The sequence below is a fragment of the Oncorhynchus masou genome, chromosome 19, assembly GCF_036934945.1.
Source record: "Oncorhynchus masou masou isolate Uvic2021 chromosome 19, UVic_Omas_1.1, whole genome shotgun sequence".
NCBI classification, from domain to species: Eukaryota; Metazoa; Chordata; class Actinopteri; order Salmoniformes; family Salmonidae; genus Oncorhynchus; species Oncorhynchus masou.
Genome location: NC_088230.1, coordinates 26,071,510 through 26,090,683, shown reverse-complemented (window position 1 = coordinate 26,090,683; position 19,174 = coordinate 26,071,510). Strand labels below are relative to the sequence as shown.

Genomic DNA, 19,174 nt, shown 5'->3' with positions numbered 1-19,174 from the left:
GCAAGGAAATATAACACATTCTCAATGTGTTAATCTCCATCAGGACCTCGTTGAAGACCGAATGCGGACCCTGGGACAAAATTAGTTTGACACCCCTGGTCTATAGAAAGCAGTGTGATTCTTTATCTATGTGTTATATTATTGCCTGCCTGTGAACTGAATCATCACAGGGGGAAACAAAATGTATAATCGAAAAGTTGATTAAAAAGAAGAAAGCAATGTGTGAAAATGAGAATAGCCTATGTGTGAAGAAGGAGGCAGTTGTCTGACAGTGTGTGCATGTATATATGTGTATGTGGAATGCCAGTAGGTCTACTGTATATACTATGTACTGTAGCCTTTACAGGATATCTCTGAGAGGATGACATGTCATGCAGCTCTATAGACACACTCACCAGTTTTCTGATCTCGCACTCCAGGTTCATGATGCAGTCAAGCTTCCTCTTGCGACAACGCTGCGCTGCGATGCGGTTCTTACTCCGCCGCCTGATGTCATGGATGAACTCCAGCTGCTCTGAGGTCAGTTTGTGCATTTTTACCATCATTTGGAAGTCGTTCCGTGGAAGATTTGTGATTTGATTAACAGGGAAAGGAAGTTTTACCTGCCAATAAAGAAATTGAGAATTACTTTTCACATCTGACCTTATACAGCGTTGACTTACATTTTTGAATTGAGTAAATGAACAGAGGAGTTTGGTGACTAGACATGGAATGCCACATTTCACCAGGAGATGGCACAAGAGCACCACTGTCAGGACGAGAGATAAGAGAATGTGCCTCCATAACACGTGTGTAGTAAGCCTTCAACACTATTTCTGAACCTCAAATATTGAACATGAAACCTATTCTCAGGCAGAAGGGGACAAGGTGATCTAAGAAACTAGTGTCTCTCCATCTGTCCCTGCTAGCTTGGAAAGGTGCCAGGGTGACAGATCAAGGAGGGACAAGCAGGGACTTGTCAACCCCATCCATATTGGTGTCAGGAGATATCTAGAGGGCATGATATGTAACATCTATACTATCTACCTGCAATAATCCACAGGGACTGCAGAACAAAAGAAACATGCAAAGCAATGCTTTCTTTGACACCTACAGTCACACAGAGTGCAACGAGGGCCTGATTAATGAAAGGACTTACAGGCCCAAGCCCGTAGGGGGCCGTTAAGGCAGAGTACAGCTTTTTCTTCTGCAATAAGTGAGAATTTGTCCCCCTCTTGATGGCAAGAGAAAGTACATTTCCTGAAATTCTACACATTTTGCCATGACTAATGCCATGTTAATGATATGAGTAAAAGTGACTAACAAAATCAATGTGGGGCCCCCTGGAGGTCAGGTCCCCTGGGCACGTCTCCTGCATGCCTGGCTGGTATTCGGCCTTACTACAAGTTTAGATAGCTGGCTAAACTGATTTACCAATCTAAAAATTGTTAGCTGACATGGCTAATTGAGTGACTGTCAGTGACTGATATATCAAGAGTAAAAATGCTGATGCACAACAAAATTTCGAAATTTCACCTTGTGAATTCTAACATTCAAACTATCAATAGAAGGTTGAGACCTCAACTGAGCTAATCCAGCCCTGAGTGCAACACTAATCTGGAGAAATAAATAATTTGCAATAAAATATAATTATAACTGCAAAATAACAATACAATTTCCCCCCATATTAATTACATTGATTCGCTGACAATATCTTGGAGGATGTGATCATTCTCCCACAGAGCATCAATAGCCATATTTTTCTGCTCTCTCAGGTAGTGGCAAACCTTTTGATACAGATATAGGATCTTAATTTGAGCCAGTTTGCTACAGCAAGAACATAAATCTGCAGCAACAGCAAATGCGCATTTTTATGTGGTTTAAAATTAATGGACATGCAGGAAAACTCTCAGCAAAAAAAGGAGTGATCAAATTAAGATTCTACAGATCCACCCCAGGGAGATCTCTCAGCACCAGAGAACTGTAGCAGAGTAGCTTGGGGGAGAAGAGATATGGCAGAGAGGAAGATAGGAGAGGAGGAATAACAAAGATCCAGAGTAAAACAGCCAGAGAGCTTGGCAAGATGAGAGGAGCTGCCATTCTCCTCCGCTCTGCTCTCTCTCCTCTTGGCGGCCTCTGGAATAAAGTCAAACGGGAGGGAAAAGGGGCGTCAGTTGGGTATGGTCGTGGCCATACTCTAGCTCAAGAGCAACATTTTTAAATCATTCCAATCCCGATTAAAATACAATGGCTGTTAAGCGTATTGGAGGAGAGCAGCTGCCATGCAGAGGCCTTTTCTCTCTCCTTTAGCAATCAGAGTGCAGAGACAGTGCCAGTTTGTTTTGCCGGGCAGTTTGTTTTGCCGGTCAGCTGCAAAGCTGCTTGCTTTGAATTTGATGTCGGCATTTGAACTCTGCATTGTTGTAATCTGATAGCCAGAGGTTAATTGAATTGGGAGGTGGGGAAGCCCTCCTTTTTGGTGCTTATTCGAAAGAAAAATATAGTTTTTTTGCTTATTAAAATATATGTTGTGATTGTTGTAGGCCTAATTTATATTTTAATTAATTTGCCCAGTAGGCTAGTGTAATTTGGTGTTAGAGCATTTCCCCATGTCCTGATTTTGGCTTCTAGGCAATACAAATTGTAGGCTATAACAAGTGTGCATTCTCATACAGTGACAAAATGATAATTGAAATAATGCAAATCATTAAGGATGACCTCGTTGGGCTAACTTTTTAACCTCTTGCTATAGGCCTACTTCATCATCATCCTCTGCCTACATCCCCAATCCTACCTGTAACCTATATTCCTCTGGTATAGTGCATGTCAACCTCTCACTCAGTCTTGCTTATCCATCTTCCTCAATTAATGAGATATTCTAACAGATCAATCTTGCTAGCAAAACATCATTAAATATTGACAAGTTATTTAGCTGTAGTGTGGATTTAGGGATGCTGAAAAATATATATAATGAGCACCGAGACGTGCAACTTCTATGTAAGCAACACAATAACATCAGACAGAGACAAGCAAGCCCAGGGATTTTTTTATTTATTTTTTACACGAGCCGCCCCCTTGTTGGCTACTATGTTGCAATATCAATATTCTCAGAACCGCCTCGTTGATACACTCCACTTCTCCATTCCCTAATTTAGTGAAATGACGCCACCAGGAGGGAGCGAGGGAGGAAGGAGAGGAAAAACGGCCTGTACCAGATGGTCCCATCACCTGGGGTAAGTGCTTCACTTCAGAGGACAAAGCAAGGTGTCTATTCATTGAAATCACTCTCCACTGAAAAGCAAATCTAGATTTCAATTTATCCGAGAGAGAGAGAGAGACTTTAATTTCCTCATTAGAAGCCCTCAGTCCTTTGAGAGTCGTTGAGACCATTTCTCATGTGCATGCAAACACATGAAGAAATAAATAATGGACCAAGCCAATCAATGCCACACTGGGCCCTGCAGGCTCCCTCCCAATACTAGCTAGGACATGGCAGTGGTTAAAGAGGGAGGGCGATGGAACACATCTTGCCTGCTCCGTGTGATCTAAACGAAGAGAAGATAACTGTCTGTGATTATGACCCCTCTGAGTGCCATGTAATGATGGGCGATAGTTATAGAGTTCTACGGAGTGACCACACTGGTGTAATGATGGGGGCTCTTTAAATGAGACAGGGTAGAAGAGGAAGGGAGGGAGGGACGTGGCGAGGAAGGGAGGCGGGGACGTACAGCCAACCACCTTTCTACAGCGAGCAAACTTGAGGTTATTTCCTTTCTTGTTCCTGGCAGTGGCGCACAGCGCAGCACAGGAGGGTTATCTAGGATATATTTAGTGGCTCCGCCAGGGGAACCAGTCCAGTAACAAGGCTGGGATGCCAGACTGCAGCTCCGACGGCAGTCATAAATTCAGACCCAACATGTTCTGAATTCTCACTGCCCCCCACCCCCCTCGTTATTCTTCCTTCTCCTCTTTTCCTTTCTACCTCCTTCCTACTGTCTCACTGTCTCTGGATCATTATTCTCCAAATGAGTCCTGGGTGAAAAGTAGGGCTCATCTGTTACCCGGGCAGCACTGTGTCTTGTCCCGCTCTACTCTACTTTCCTCTCCCCTCAGACACACAGAGAGGCTCGGCAGCTGGCTGGCTGGCTGCAGGGCCAGACCTGGGCCGAGCCCTGGGATTCAGATGCATGGGCGGCCCGACAATGACAGTGGGTTCTGTGCAGCCTGACTGCCAGTGTTCACATGCAGGGTTGGTGACCCCTCGATGAACCCAGGGAGGGAGTTTAACACTACATCGTCCTGTGCAGGAGAGAGGCATGCAGCGCCACCTACTACGGTGTCCCTTCTCATCTATTGACACAAGCCCTGGGGAAATAAATAATCCCAATTTTCCAAGCAATTTCCTTTGAAACTCGAAGCAATTTACTAAAATGGCCATCCCACTCTGATTCATTCTTAAGGTCTAACCGTCTACTATTAGTTACTCCTGCCTGATTTCTAGAGTGCTGCTATTTTGACTGCGACTCTATCTCTGCATCAAAAAGAGACCTTTATCTGGTAAGTACGATCAACATAAATGTGAACACTAAAGTCTTTCTATGTTGACTCTATAAACATTTTACATTTATACTTTTGTAATGTTGCAGACTAGCCCAGGGGAAAAAAATGACACGAGCCGCCCCCTCATTGGCTACTATGTTGCAATATCAATATTCTTGGAGCAGCCTTGTTGATACAAAATGGTTCAATATTCTCAGAACCGCCTCGTTGATACACTCCACTTCTCCATTCCCTAGTTTAGTGAAATGACGCCACCAGGAGGGCGCGAGGGAGGAAGGAGAGGAAAAACGGCAGACGCTCTTATCCAGTAGTGAGTGCATACATTTTCGTAATTTTACGCACAAAAACTCTCCCAGATCCACAGCGATTAACCCTGCAATAAATCACATGTGGTTTATAATGTGATTAGAGAGCATCATGTATCCTATGGAAATCTGGGAGAAGGTAATGCCCTTACAGAGCCCCGTTTAGTATCTTATAGTATCTTGTTCTCCCGTAAACAGGAGTTATTGCCGGAACCCCCTATGGCAGATGAGTTAGAGAGGCTCTGTGGTGAAGAGATGGGCTGTGTGTACTGCTACTGCAGGATGTCAGGTCCCAGGAGATGGCAACGTGGCAGTGTCCCAGGTGGCCTTAATGCTGACATGTTGAGCCTGTTGGATTTCAGCTGCCAGCCACAGCAACCGACCTTCCCCCCCATTGGGCATCACAACAACAGCCTGATACAATACTCTTGCTGCACACAAGACAAACAACAAAACCTACAATACTTTTGTTATATATGAATCTCAGCTGGTATCACTAATTTCAGCTTGCTTAGTCACTGCACCAACGATGTTAGGATAAAACAGTCAGAGGTCACCAAGCGCAACATAGCTTCAGCCTGTAAATCAGCTAGAAATATGTGTCGGCATCGAGTAATTGTCTCTGGCCTCCTCGCAGTTAGGGGGAGTGATGAGCTCTACAGCAAAGTCTCAACTCAATCGCTGGTTGAAAACTGATTTCTGTCCCCCCCAAAAGATAGAATTTGTTGATAATTGGCCCTCTTTCTAGGACTCACCCAAAAACAGGACCAAGCTTGGCCTGTTGAGGAGTGACGGACTCCATCCCAGCTGGATGGGTGCTCTTATCTACCAACATAGACAGGGCTCTAACTCCTCTAGCTCCACAATTAAATAGGGTGCAGGCCAGGCAGCATGCTGTTAGCCAGCCTGCCAGCTTAGTGGAGTCTGCCACTAGCAGTCAGTGTAGTCAGCTCAGCTAACCCCATTGAGACTGTCTGTGCCTCGACCTAGGTTGGGCAAAACTAAACATGGCATTGCTCGCCTTAGCAATCTCACTAGAATAAAGACCTCCTCCATTCCTGCCATTATTGAAAGAGATCGTGATACCTCACATCTCAATATCAGGCTACTTAATGTTAGATCCCTCACTTCAAAGGCAGTTATAGTCAATAAACTAATCACTGATTATAATCTTTATGTGATTGGCCTGACTGAAACATGGCTTAAGCCTGATGAATTTACTGTGTTAAATGAGGCCTCACCTCCTGGTTACACTAGTGACCATATCCCCCGTGTAGCCCGCAAAGGCGGAGGTGTTGCTAACATTTACAATAGCAAATTTCAATTTACAAAAAACCTGATGTTTTCGACTAGAAGCTCAAAAGACATGAAATCTATGCAGCCTACTCAATCACTTTTTATAGCTACTGTTTACAGGCCTCCTGGGCCATATACAGCATTCCTAACTGAGTTCCCTGAATTCCTATCGGACCTTGTCGTCATAGCAGATAATATTCACATTTTTGGTGATTTTATATTCACATTGAAAAGTCCACAGACCCACTCCAAAAGGCTTTCGGAGCCATCATCGACCCAGTGGGTTTTGTCCAACATGTCTTCGGACCTACTCACTGTCATACTCTGGACCTAGTTTTGTCCCATGGAATAAATGTTGTGGATCTTAATGTTTTTCCTCATAATCCTGAACTATCGGACCACCATTTTATTACGTTTGCAATTGTAACAAATAATCTGCTCAGACCCCAACCAAGGAGCATCAAAAGTCGTGCTATAAATTCTCAGACAACCCAAAGATTTGTTTATGCTCTTCCAGACTCCCTCTGCCTACCCAAGGATGCCAGAGGACAAAAATCAATTAACCACCTAACTGAGGAACTCAATTTAACCTTGCGGAATACCCTGCATGCAGTTGCACCCCTAAAAGAAACTAGCTCCCTGGTATACAGAAAATACCAGAGCTCTGAAGCAAGCTTCCAGAAAATTGGAATGAAAATGGCACCACACCAAACTGGAAGTCTTCCGACTAGCTTGGAAAGACAGTACCGTGCAGAATCGAAGAGCCCTCACTGCTGCTCGATCATCCTATTTTTCCAATTTATTTGAGGAAAATAAGAACAATCCAAAATGTATTTTTGATACTGTCGCAAAGCTAACTAAAAAGCAGCATTCTCCAAGAGAGGATGGCTTTCACTTCAGCAGTAATAAATGAATGAACTTCTTTGAGGAAAAGATCATGATCATTAGAAAGCAAATTACAGACTCCTCTTTAAATCTGCGTATTCCTCCAAAGCTCAGTTGTCCTGAGTCTGCACAACTCTGCTGGCAGAGAGACACTCAAGTGTTTTAGTACTATATCTCTTGACACAATGATGAAAATAAGCATGGCCTCTAAACCTTCAAGCTGCATACTGGACCCTATTCCAACTAAACTACTGAAAGAGCTGCTTCCTGTGCTTGGCCCTCCTATGTTGAACATAATAAAACGGCTCTCTATCCACCGGATGTGTACCAAACTCACTAAAAGTGGCAGTAATAAAGCCTTTTGAAAAAGCCAAACCTTGACCCAGAAAATATAACAAACTATCGGCCTATATCACATCTTCCATTCCTCTCAAATATTTTAGAAAAAGCTGTTGCGCAGCCACTCACTGCCTTCCTGAAGACAAACTGTCACGGCCGTCATCGGAATGAGACCAAGGTGCAGCGTGGTAAGCGTATATTTTCCTTTATTTGTTAAAATGTCGCCAACAAAACAAGAAATAACAAAAACGACTGTGCCGCTTACAAGGGCTATAGTACCCCAAACAAAGACAACTTCCCACAATCACAACAGGGAAAAAAAGGCTGCCTAAGTATGATTCCCAATCAGAGACAACGATGCCTGATTGAGAACCATACCCGGCAAAAACATAGAAATACACAAACCTAGAAAACAGAACATAGAATGCCCACCCAAATCACACCCTGACCAAACCAAATAGAGACATAAAAAGGCTCTCTAAGGTCAGGGTGTGACACAAACAATGTATACTAAATGCTTCAGTCTGGTTTTAGACCCCATCATAGCACTGAGACTGCACTTGTGGTAAATTACCTTTTAATGGCGTCAGACCGAGGCTCTGCATCTGTCCTCGAGATTGGAAACCCAAATTGGTCTACACGGACAAGTTCTGGCCTGGTTTAGATATTATCTGTCGGAAAGATATCAGTTTGTCTCTGTGAATGGTTTGTCCTCTGACATATCAACTAAGGTTCCATTTTAGGACCACTATTGTTTTCACTATATATTTTACCTCTTGGGGATGTCATTCAAAAACATAATGTTAACTTTCACTGCTATGCGGATGACACAGAGCTGTACATGTCAATGTAACATGGTGAATCCACAAAATTGCCCTCGCTAGAAGCCTGTGTTTCAGACATAAGGAAGTGGATGGCTGCAAACGTTCTACTTTTAAACTCGGACAAAACAGAGATGCCCGTTCTAGGTCCCAAGAAACAAAGAGATCTTCTGTAATCTGACAATTAATCTTGATGGTTGTACAGTTGTCTCAAATAAAACTGTGAAGGACCTCGGCGTTACTCTGGACCCTGATCTCTCTTTTGACAAACATATCAAGACTGTTTCAAGGACAGCTTTTTTCCATTTACGTAACATTGCAAAAATCAGAAACTTTCTGTCCAAAAATTATGCAGAAAAATTCATCCATGCTTTTGTTACTTCAAGGTTAGATTACTGCAATTCCCTACTTTCCGGCTACCCGGAAAAGCACTAGTTAAACTTCAGTTAGTGCTAAATACGGCTGCTAAAATCCTGACTAGAACCAAAAAAGTTGATCATACTACTCCAGTGCTGGCCTCCCTACACTGGATTCCTGTTAAGGCAAGGGCTGATTTCAAGGTTTTACTGCTAACCTACAAAGCATTACATGGGCTTGCTCCTACCTATCTTTCCGATTTGGTCCTACCGTACATACCTACACGTACGCTATGGTCACAAGACACAGGCCTCCTAATTGTCCCTAGAATTTCTCAGCAAACAGCTGGAGGCAGGGCTTTCTCTAGAGCTCCATTTTTATGGAATGGTCTGCCTACCCATGTGAGAGACACAGACTCGGTCTCAACCTTTAAGTCTTTACTGAAGACTCATCTCTTCAGTAGGTCATATGATTGAGTGTAGTCTGGCCAAGGAGTGTGAAGGTGAACGGAAAGGATCTGGAGCAACGAACCGCCCTTGCTGTCTCTGCCTGGCTGGTTCCCCTCTCTCCAATGGAATTCTCTACCTCTAACCCTATTACAGGGGCTGAGTCACTGGCTTACTGGTGCTCTTCCAAGCCGTCCCTAGGAGGCGTGCATCACTTGACTGGGTTGAGTCACTGACGTGATCTTCCTGTCTGGGTTGGCGCCCCCCCTTGGGTTGTGCCGTGGCAGAGATCTTTGTTGACTATACTCGGCCTTGTCTCATGATGGTAAGTTGGTGGTTGAAGATATCCCTCTAGTGGTGTGGGGGCTGTGCTTCGGCAAAGTGGTTGGGGTTATATTCTGTCTGTTTGGCCCTGTCCGGGGGTATCATTGGATGGGGCCACAGTGTCTCCTGACCCCTCCTGTCTCAGCCTCCAGTATTTATGCTGCAGTAGTTTATGTGTCGGGGGGCTAGGGTCAGTCTGTTATATCTGGAGTACTTCTCCTGACTTATCCGGTGTCCTGTGTGAATTTAAGTATGCTCTCTTTAATTCTCTCTTTCTCTCTCTCAGAGGACCTGAGCCCTAGGACCATGCCTCAGGACTACCTGGCATGATGACTCCTTGCTGTCCCCTGTTCACCTGGCCATGCTGCTGCTCCAGTTTCAACTGTTCTGCCTGCAGCTATGGAACCCTGACCTGTTCACCGGATGTACTACCTGCCCCAGACTGGCTGTTTTCAACTCTCTAGAGACAGCAGGAGCGGTAGAGATACTCTTAAGGATCGGCTATGAAAAGCCAACTGACATTTACTCCTGAGGTGCTGACTTTCTGCACCCTCGACAACTACTGTGATTATTATTATTTGACCATGAACATTTGAACACCCGGCACAGCCAGAAGAGGACTGGCCACCCCTAATAGCCTGATTCCTCTCTAGGTTTCTTCCTAGGTTTTGGCCTTTCTAGGGAGGATTTCCTAGCCACTGTGCTTCTACACCTGTATTGCTTGTTGTTTGGGGTTTTAGGCTGAGTTTCTGTACAGCACTTTGAGATATCAGTTGATGTAAGAAGGGCTATATAAATAAATGTGATTTGATTCAATGGACAAATAAAAGTCACTTCAATAGACAAATAAAAGTCACTTCAATAGACAAATAAAAAGTGGCACCGTTTCCTCCCACAACGAGCCATCCATAACATACTAATGACTTTTTCAAATACAGTTGGCATAAGGCAAAAGGCTGCACCAAATCAGTATATTGTGGTTTACACTGTATGCCAAATAACATTTTGACCACAGATGCATCATTTCAAGAGTGGAGAAGGTACTTTTTGACTGTCGAAAAAACAGGAGTGATATTTAGGTCTGTGTACAGTACTTCCTGTGTGAGTCACAGGGTTAATGTTTGGTGGTGAGATAGGAAACATTGTGCTGCCAATATATCAACACGACTTCCCTATCACTCCCACCTCGCTCTCAGATCAATGTTTGCAGTGTACTGTGACTAGACGATGTGTCATTGAGCTCAACGCCTACACACGGGAGAGAGAGAGACTGATGTTTTGTGGAAACAGCTCAGAGATCTTCCACCGAGATCCTCTGTGTTTTGCGATGTCTCAGCTCTTAAATTCTCCTTTGTTGGGTATGTAGGGCAAAAAAAATGGGCTGTTTTATTGTTCACATACACCAGATAGGTGCAGTTAGTACGGCACCTCTGGAGCAAATGAGAGGTAAGTGCCTTGCTCAAGGGCACATGGACAGATTTTCTCACCTTGGGTATTCGAACCAGTGACCTTTCAGTCACTGTCCCAACGCTGTAACCGCTAGACTACCTGCTGCCCAAAACATTGACTGGCAGTGGAGTACTGAGCCGTATTTAAAAAGGGTGCTGCTCTATTATCAGCTCCCCCTGTCCACACAATCTTATTCATTATGATCTGAAAAGGCAAAACTGATCCATGATCAGCTCTCCTACTTTGAGACTCTATGATTACAGGCCCTGGTTCAGTTTACATATGGGCATATCCTCTCCTGACCCTATTGACTGACTCAATATGTGTCATATGTGCCAGATGGGAAACAGTTGAACACAGTTAACGTGTAAAATTGTAGCCATTAAAAAGTTACCCCAGAGTAGTGTGGTGTCTGCTATTTGTCACCCCATAACCTCAGTAGCGGGGTGGGAGCGGCCAGGAGACCTTGACTGACTCAGACTACCTTGAATGACTATCGCCTCTCTCGGTCAGATTAGCCTCCAGTTTAACAACTTCCTTCCTTGTCAGAATTCATTGTTTCCAGTGCTGGGGCTGCAGCTATTTTTAACAGCAGTAGCGCCGGGCGCTTGCTCGGCTATCTCTCCCCGAGTGGGACCCGGCCTGGCTACCATTTGCTCTTTCAACACACGGAGGGAGAGCCAGAGCCTCCTGTCTCCCTGGAAGCTAGCTGTTTGTTTGTACAGCCAACTCACTGGGGGGAAAGAGGAAAACAGCGCCCCAGGAAGCATGAGGTAGCACTTTTGTTACCAGATAAGGCTGGAGCAGAGCAGGGTGGCATTTGGCTCTACACTGAGGCTCATTATGTAAGTGCTCTTCTATGCCTCCACCCATAAGGCCATGTCCTAAACCAAACAGTACTGAGAGAGAGAGGTTCTCACACACACAGCAGCATCTGTGACCCAGCACAGACAGCTAGTCTCATTCATAATACATATTATCAGCAGCAGGCGACAGTAAAGGGGAATGCTTGCAGATATAAGCCCATGTGGGTCAATAGAGATCTGACAGTGGATATTGTGAGCCACTAATCAACAATGGAGTGTAGTGTATATCCATACATTGACTCACACAAGATGACAAATGGAACTGGACATGTCTGAAGAGTAATTTTTGGGTCTGCTTTGTCCTTCCTCGACAGCTGTATTGCTGTAAATCTATTGTCTATAATTTACAGCCGGGGCATTAAGCAGTTCTTCAAATGGCTCATAAATCACTGGATGTGGGTGCCATGCCTGTAATAATTACACATGACTGCTAGGGCCGTTTATCTTGCCGCTCTCTGTTTGTCCACAGAAGAAGACTGGATTCCTCCACAGTCGGAGGCTCAATCCTGCCAAATTGCTCCAACCCCAGTGAAACGGGGACTAGGCTCTGTGAATCTGATCACCATGGCAACACACCATTCTCTCTCTCTCTCTCTCTCTCTCTCTCTCTCTCTCTTTCTCTCTCTCTCTCTCTCACGGTGTCAGACTCAGAAGCAGACAGTCTTATTCCTTATGGTAAAGATAAAATAAGTCTGCCTACAACAAGAGGCATCAGAGGTATTCTGTATGAATAAAAAAAATATATACACTACCGGTCAAACATTTTAGAACACCTAATTATTCAAGGGTTTTTCTTTATTTGTACTATTTTCTACATTGTAGAATAATAGTGAAGACATCAACACTATGAAATAACACATATGGAATCATGTAGTAACCAAAAAAGTCTTAAACAAATCAAAATATATTTAATATTTTGAGACTTCAAAAAGCCATCCTTTGCCTTGATGACAGCTTTGCACACTCTTGGCATTCTCTCAACCAGCTTCATGAGGTAGTCACCTGGAATGCATTTCAATGAATAGGTGTGCCTTCTTAAAAGTGAATTAGTGGAATGTATTTCCTTCTTAATGTGTTTGAGCCAATCAGTTGTGTTGTGTCAAGGTATGAGAAGGTGTTCTAAAACTTTTGACCGGTAGTGGATATTACATTTTCTTTTTGATGGAACAAAACAGTTTTCATCCTGAATATAATTATACACTTCACTAGTCTATATTCTATCTATCCTCATTGATGTCAAAGTAAACAACAACAGTCAGTCTGTTCTGCAGTCAGTCTAGAGGATGTCAGTCGTCTGGCCAGGTGGATTAGGGGATGATTAGGGGATTGGCCATTCTTCCTTGTCAGCAGCACGGTCAGTGCTCCAGGCTGCAGTCCTATTATGACACAACACAGAGCAGACCTTCCTCCACCAAAGGACTTAAACAGCTACATTCTCTTTCATTACACTGCTATTGTCCTATCACTATCACAAACATAGACTTTTGCTCAAACTTATACTATTATGCTCTGTCTGTGTATAACATAACATAGACTACATTCACGTTCAACTAGTGTAGGTGTATATCTAATTGTTGATACACTAGAAATGTCACAAACACTATAAGCCATATTTGTGTATAAACAACAAAGGCTACCTTCACCTAGGTGTACAGATAAGTGCCAAAATAAAGGAAACACCAACATAAAGCGTCTTAATAGGGCGTTGGGCCAACACGAGACAGAACAGCTTGAATGATCCTTGGCATCGATTCTATAAGTGTCTGGAACTCCATTGGAGGGATGCAACACCATTTTGGGTGATAAAATGACACCAGGTTTTATACCTTATGCCGGGTATTTCCAGCCTGTATCACAACCGTCCGTGATTGGGAGTCCCATAGGGCGGCACACAATTGGCCCAGCGTCGGAGTTGCCATCATTGCAAATAAGACTTTGTTCTTAACTGACTTGCCTAGTTAAACAAAGGATAAATAAAAAATACATGTTTAAAAAATTCTTAATAATGACAGTATAATTTTCTATACCGTAAAAAAAAAAAAATCTAAGTGGATAGATATCAAGATATCAAGCTTCTTGGTTACAGCAGAGGCATTCAATCCCCTCCTGGATCAAGATCCCTGTTGCCTAAATGTTTCTTTGTTGTTGAAATAGCGCCCTTGTGTGCACTCCGGTAATACCGTGCACTCCGGTAAGGTACAGAAACATTATGATGGTATGAAAATGTGGATACCGCCCATTCCTAGGTGGTGGAAACGCTGTCTCATGCGCCTGTCCAGAATCTCCCATAAGTGTTCAAATGGGTTGAGATCTAGTGACTGAGATGCCCATGTCATATGGTTTACATGCTCATCAAACCATCCGGTGGCCACTCATGCCCTATGGATGGGGGCATTGTTATCATATGGGGGCATAGCCATGGTAGACAAAATAATGGCCTGCCCTTCATTTTTATACATGACCCTAAGCATGATGGGATGTTAATTGCTTAATTACACAGGAACCACACCTGTGTGGAAGCATTTGCTTTCAATATACTTTGTATCCCTCATTTACTCAAGTGTTTCCATTATTTTGGCAGTTACCTGTAAATCTAATTGGTAATGCAGTATAAATGTCATGGCACAGCTAGGTGTCTTGAGAATTAGCATACGCAGACTGTGTGGAATGAATTAGAGATGTCAGGTTTGTGGATGGATAATATGAACTAGTTGGCCTGCGCTGCCCTGACAGCTAGGGAGACAGAGATAAAGCCCCAGGAGAAAGCCTTCAGATCCTAGACAGAGTCCTGACCCCTCCGTCATGGACCATCTACATCTCAGTCATATAACCCTACTACACTAGCGCTTCCCCGTCCACAGGATCAACCAATCACAGCCCTCGACACAACCACCACCTCTTCGGGAGTGTGGGTGTGTGTGCACTCAGATTGCTCTAGATTGTTCGCTTGATTCTGACTATCTCTCTTATTCAGTCTCATTACACAGATCTCCAGCAGTGTGTAAAACATATGAATAATATCAAAGCACATCTTTGCCCCTGTTCTGTTCATGGTGTGCTGTAAATCTTTTAGTGAAAATACTCCCGCTTCAATTACATGATGATCTAATCTAATGACTATTAATGCAGACCTGGAGAGCTAGGTCCCCAAAGAATTAGGAATTAGAATACTAGAATGGAGGAACCTTTTTATGATGGGATAAAGGTCAACACTTTTGGTCAGGGAGTTGGTCAACCATGGTTTACTAGTGCTGTTATATTATATTGTGTAAAATAATGAATTAGAAAAATGTATATGCACTGTATGGTTGTCATTTAATAAGATCTCTATGTAGGTCAGTGTGAGATGATGATGATTAGTCACCAAGGTGAGACTGAGAGTACGAGGCATTGTGTACGTCATGAGAGAAGAGTGTGATAGTGTCAAAGTCACTCACCTCTCGCCCTTGATCGACTCGGCACGACTCGCTGTCACCCTCGGAGAAGGATCCCGACTCGTCACTGGAGTTGGTGCCGTACGATTGCTCGCACTTGATCTTGGGGCGAACCTGGTTGAAGAGGGTGTCCCCCCCCATCACGCCCTGTTCCTGCTGGTCGGCGGCGAGGCGGAGCGCCACGTTGGAGCACGGCGAGGAGGAGAACTCAAACTGGGGCAGGCTGCAGGGTGAGCCGCCGCTCCCGTCCTCCGCGTAGGAGTAGGAGGAGCAGGAGCTGGAGGTCCGTGTGCGTGTCTCAGAGGGCGGCGAGCGCGAGCACACCTTGATTGGCACTGGGCAGCTGGTGTTTGGCAGCGGGCGACAAAGGACCGGCGGGGGCTCGGTGGTAGCGGAGGCGAGGGAGGGGGCACTGCTCGGGGAGTAGGTCTGGGAGCTGGGAAGGGACTGGCTGGCACCAGCCCACAGGCCCATTGACGTGTGCTCCGAGAGCTCCATCTCCAAAGTGCTCCCGCCGGGGTAGGAATGCGCCGGGGAGCCCAGACGGTCACAGGCCCCTGAGGAGGAAAAGATGACACTGCGGCGGTCCAGCTCCACTTCCTGTTTGCAGACGCCGTCGCAGGAGGTGGACTTCAGCGACGATAGACTCAGAGGGAAGCTGTCTACCTCCTTCAGGGATGTAACAGACAGGCCCAGCTCCCCAGCATTGAGAGGCCTGAAGTATTTTGTTTTGTGATCTTCCAGAGTGGTTCCTTTGTCTTGGGGGCAGACGCTGGCGAGTCTGTTGGCAAATAGCTGCTGCGACACATTGGGCAGACCCGGCAGGTCTGCTCCTTTTTTGAAGAAGGCGCGGAGGCAGGTGGGGGACTTGCTCCTCTTGGCGGAGGAGGCGGACAACACTGGGACACTGTCCATCTCCATGCCTGTCTCCTTGTCCAGGCCGCCCTGCTCGTCCCCTGACAGGCACAGCGAGATGGCCTCTTCCTCTGCCCGCGGCTCCACTTTGATGTCTGCCACCGGCGACATGCTCTGGCCCCGGACCGCCCCTCCGCTGATGACACCGCTGGTCTCCTTTAATAATAATGTGCTTGGTAAACCTGAGGTACTGGTGTGTGAGGAGGTGTCGTTATTGTGCTTGTTGCAGGCCCACTGGTATTTCCTGTATTTGGGGCAGCGGGGGAGGTCGGATGCTCCGTGTCTGTCGAAGTCCAGTCGTACGTTGCTGAAGTCACTGGGCACCGCCACGGGTAGCTGGTCCTTGTCCGGGGCGCGCCGCAAGGAGGAAAGGGCTTCAGAGCGCCGGCGTGCCTGGGGGGAGGGTGTCTTTGTTGTCGTCTCAGACTGCATGTTCTCGTCCTCGGTCTTGTGGTTGCCCTCGACCGGCGCCACCTTGTGGCACAGCAGCAGGCCATCCTCCTCACTGCGGAGCTGGGCCTCCAGGAAGCGAAAGCACGAGTCCTCCAGGTTGTGCACGCGCAGGAATTTGCTACAGCGGATGACCTCCTGGATGTTTTCTCTGCTGAGTAACAGCTTAGCAGTGTAGGCAAACTGCAACAATGGGGCGAATCCCCTGGCAGTGACCTGCAAAAAAATAGGGAAATTGGCAGCATTACCATCAGCACTGCCATTGTTCTGAGCCCTTGGAGTGTGGTGAGACAACCCGACAGCTCTAATGACCACAAACAAACACTGTAAAGTACTAAGTCAATCTTTTATCGGGTCAGCACCTAACATTGTAAAAAGCCAGCAAATAAAACCCAGTGGTGCTGGGCTGGTTGGCAGGCTGCAGCTTGGGTGTCCAGCCCGTATTCATTACAAAAACCCTTTTGACATGGTGACATTTCACTGGGCTACCACAGTCTGTCTGCCCTGCGGTGACCTATCACCCTCCCCGGCGGCTCCCACCCACCCCTGTGTTGTGTTGTGTTGTGTTGATGTACAGGAAGCCTTTGTTGTCATCACAGACTGCTCTATAGACCATAGGACCATATGGATTGCAGCTCCTCCTGCTGCTACTGCTGCTGCCTCACTTTCCGTCAGTCCCCTGCAGCACCTCTTTAAGTGCCTGTGAAGCCAAATAGTTTGAAAGACTGGGGCTTATCATTATTGCAGCCATGTGGCGTAACCTAGGATAAGAGAGAGGGAATCCTTCAATTTAGACTTAATGCAGGATAATTATGGAAACCTGCCTTCTGCTACTGTTGTTACTGAAGAGAGAGAGAGAGAGAGAAAGAGAGAGAGAGAGAGAGAGAAAGTCGGAGAGAGAGAGAGATGCTTGCTCAATGAATACCATCACAAACCACACACAAAGCAAGGTGTGCTCACAATGCAATTACGAGGCTATCCACTTTGAATGGTGGATAGCAATTGTTGTGTGTGTGCCACCGGCACCTTTTCTTTGCCTGAGCGATGTAAAGTCCCCGGTACAAGACTTAACGGGCTCTCAAAGTGTGTTTTTAATGAGCAGGGAGAAAGAGCCCAGTGTTTACTGGTTGTTTAGCTACCCATTTGTGGGAGTAACAACACAAGATGAATTAGGTCATTAGGTCTTTAGATCAGTGGTCATCAACCCATAAATCGCGAGGCATTCCTCGTCGATCACCAAACATTTAGGTAAAAAAAACAACGATGAAGTGTTCATATTTTTTTATTTGTTTCGTGATGTTGGCGGTAGGTGCACTTGATTCAGCAGCCCTAGTGCAGGGAAGGCAAAGTGTTCCAATTTGAACCATTTCATGTCTGAAGTTATTACTCTGCTGACCAAGCAGGCCCAGAGAGCAAGTCAGGTGCACCTACAGGCCTACGGCTGGCCAATCAGATAGCTCAGATCACCGTGTCTGCACTGTGCCTTGAAGCCATAGACTGTCAAAATAAGCCTTAAGCACACAGCAGAATTGATGATGTAAGATTTCAAAACTTTTGACTATAGAGAGACTCAACAAATAGAGCAAAGCGCTGCTGTTTTTATGAGTAAGTTCATGTTGAAGTTGTTATTCAGCGCCGTCAACACGTTGTTCAACACTTTTAGAAGCCATAAAATGCTACAACCAGCACTGCAGCTGTAATGAATGACTATAGCAAAGTGTTTGGATAAGCCTGCTTTGTTATTATTAGCAGGTTGTTTCTTTTTTATAATCAAGGAATATTTTGGATTAACAACCTGAATTGGTGCATGAGGCAGAAATAATGAGTGTGCGACTTGAGTTTCCTCAAACGCTGGAGGACTGTGTTCCCTTTTCTCAATGTAGTGAGGAAGAGTGGAGGGATGAGAGGCAACCTCACCGCTGCTACCCAATATGCTGTGATAATGCATTGGGTATATGGACTACTACAAACCTCATTGATACAGATCTGTTTTAATAGGTTAATGTTGCATAAAGGCTTACGTTTTTTTAGGGCCTGAATATTATTTTTCTAAAGCAGTAGATCTCAGCTTGCATTTTGACTTAGAAAGTAATCTTGACTCAGAAAAGATTGTTGACCATTGTTCTAGATGTAATGGCTCTCTCTCTCTCTCTCTCTCCTCTCTCTCTCTCTCTCTCTCTCCCTCTCTCTCTCCCTCTCTCTCTCTCTCTCTCTCTCTCTCTCTCCCTCTCTCTCTCTCCCTCTCTCTCTCTCTCTCTCTCTCTCTCTCTCTCTCTCTCTCTCTCTCTCTCTCTCTCTCTCTCTCTCTCTCTCTCTCTCTCTCCCTCTCTCTCTCTCCCTCTCTCCCTCTCTCCCTCTCTCCCTCTCTCTCTCTCTCTCCCTCTCTCTCTCTCTCTCTCTCTCTCTCTCTCTCTCTCTCTCTCTCTCTCTCTCTCTCTCTCTCTCTCTCTCTAGTTCTCTCTCTCTCTCTCCCTCTCTCCCTCTCTCTCTCTCTCTCTCTCTCTCCCTCTCTCTCTCTCTCTCTCTCTCTCTCTCTCTCTCTCCCCCCTCTCCCTCTCTCTCTCTCTCTCTCTCTCTCTCTCTCTCTCTCTCTCTCTCTCTCTCTCTCTCTCTCTCTCTAGTTCTCTCTCTCTCTCTCTCTCTCTCTCTCTCTCTCTCTCTCTCTCTCTCTCTCCCTCTCTCTCTCTCTGAACCGTAGGAGTAGAGGCTGTCGGCAGCTCTGCACTCCCATGCTCGGTGCCAGGCACC

At 45.5% G+C, this 19,174-nt stretch overlaps 1 protein-coding gene across 2 annotated transcripts in view; it reads right to left on the bottom strand.

The window, feature by feature from the left end:
* Nucleotides 1–19,174, bottom strand: part of LOC135506063 (transcription regulator protein BACH2-like) — a 124,650-nt gene that overhangs the window by 8,422 nt on the left and 97,054 nt on the right. For both annotated transcript variants that reach the window (XM_064925443.1, XM_064925444.1), the window contains exons 3-4: nt 15,065–16,642; nt 396–602 (exon numbers count right to left, since the gene is read on the bottom strand). In XM_064925443.1, the coding sequence (XP_064781515.1) occupies nt 396–602; nt 15,065–16,642 (1,785 nt within the window). The remainder of the gene's footprint in view (nt 1–395; nt 603–15,064; nt 16,643–19,174) is intronic.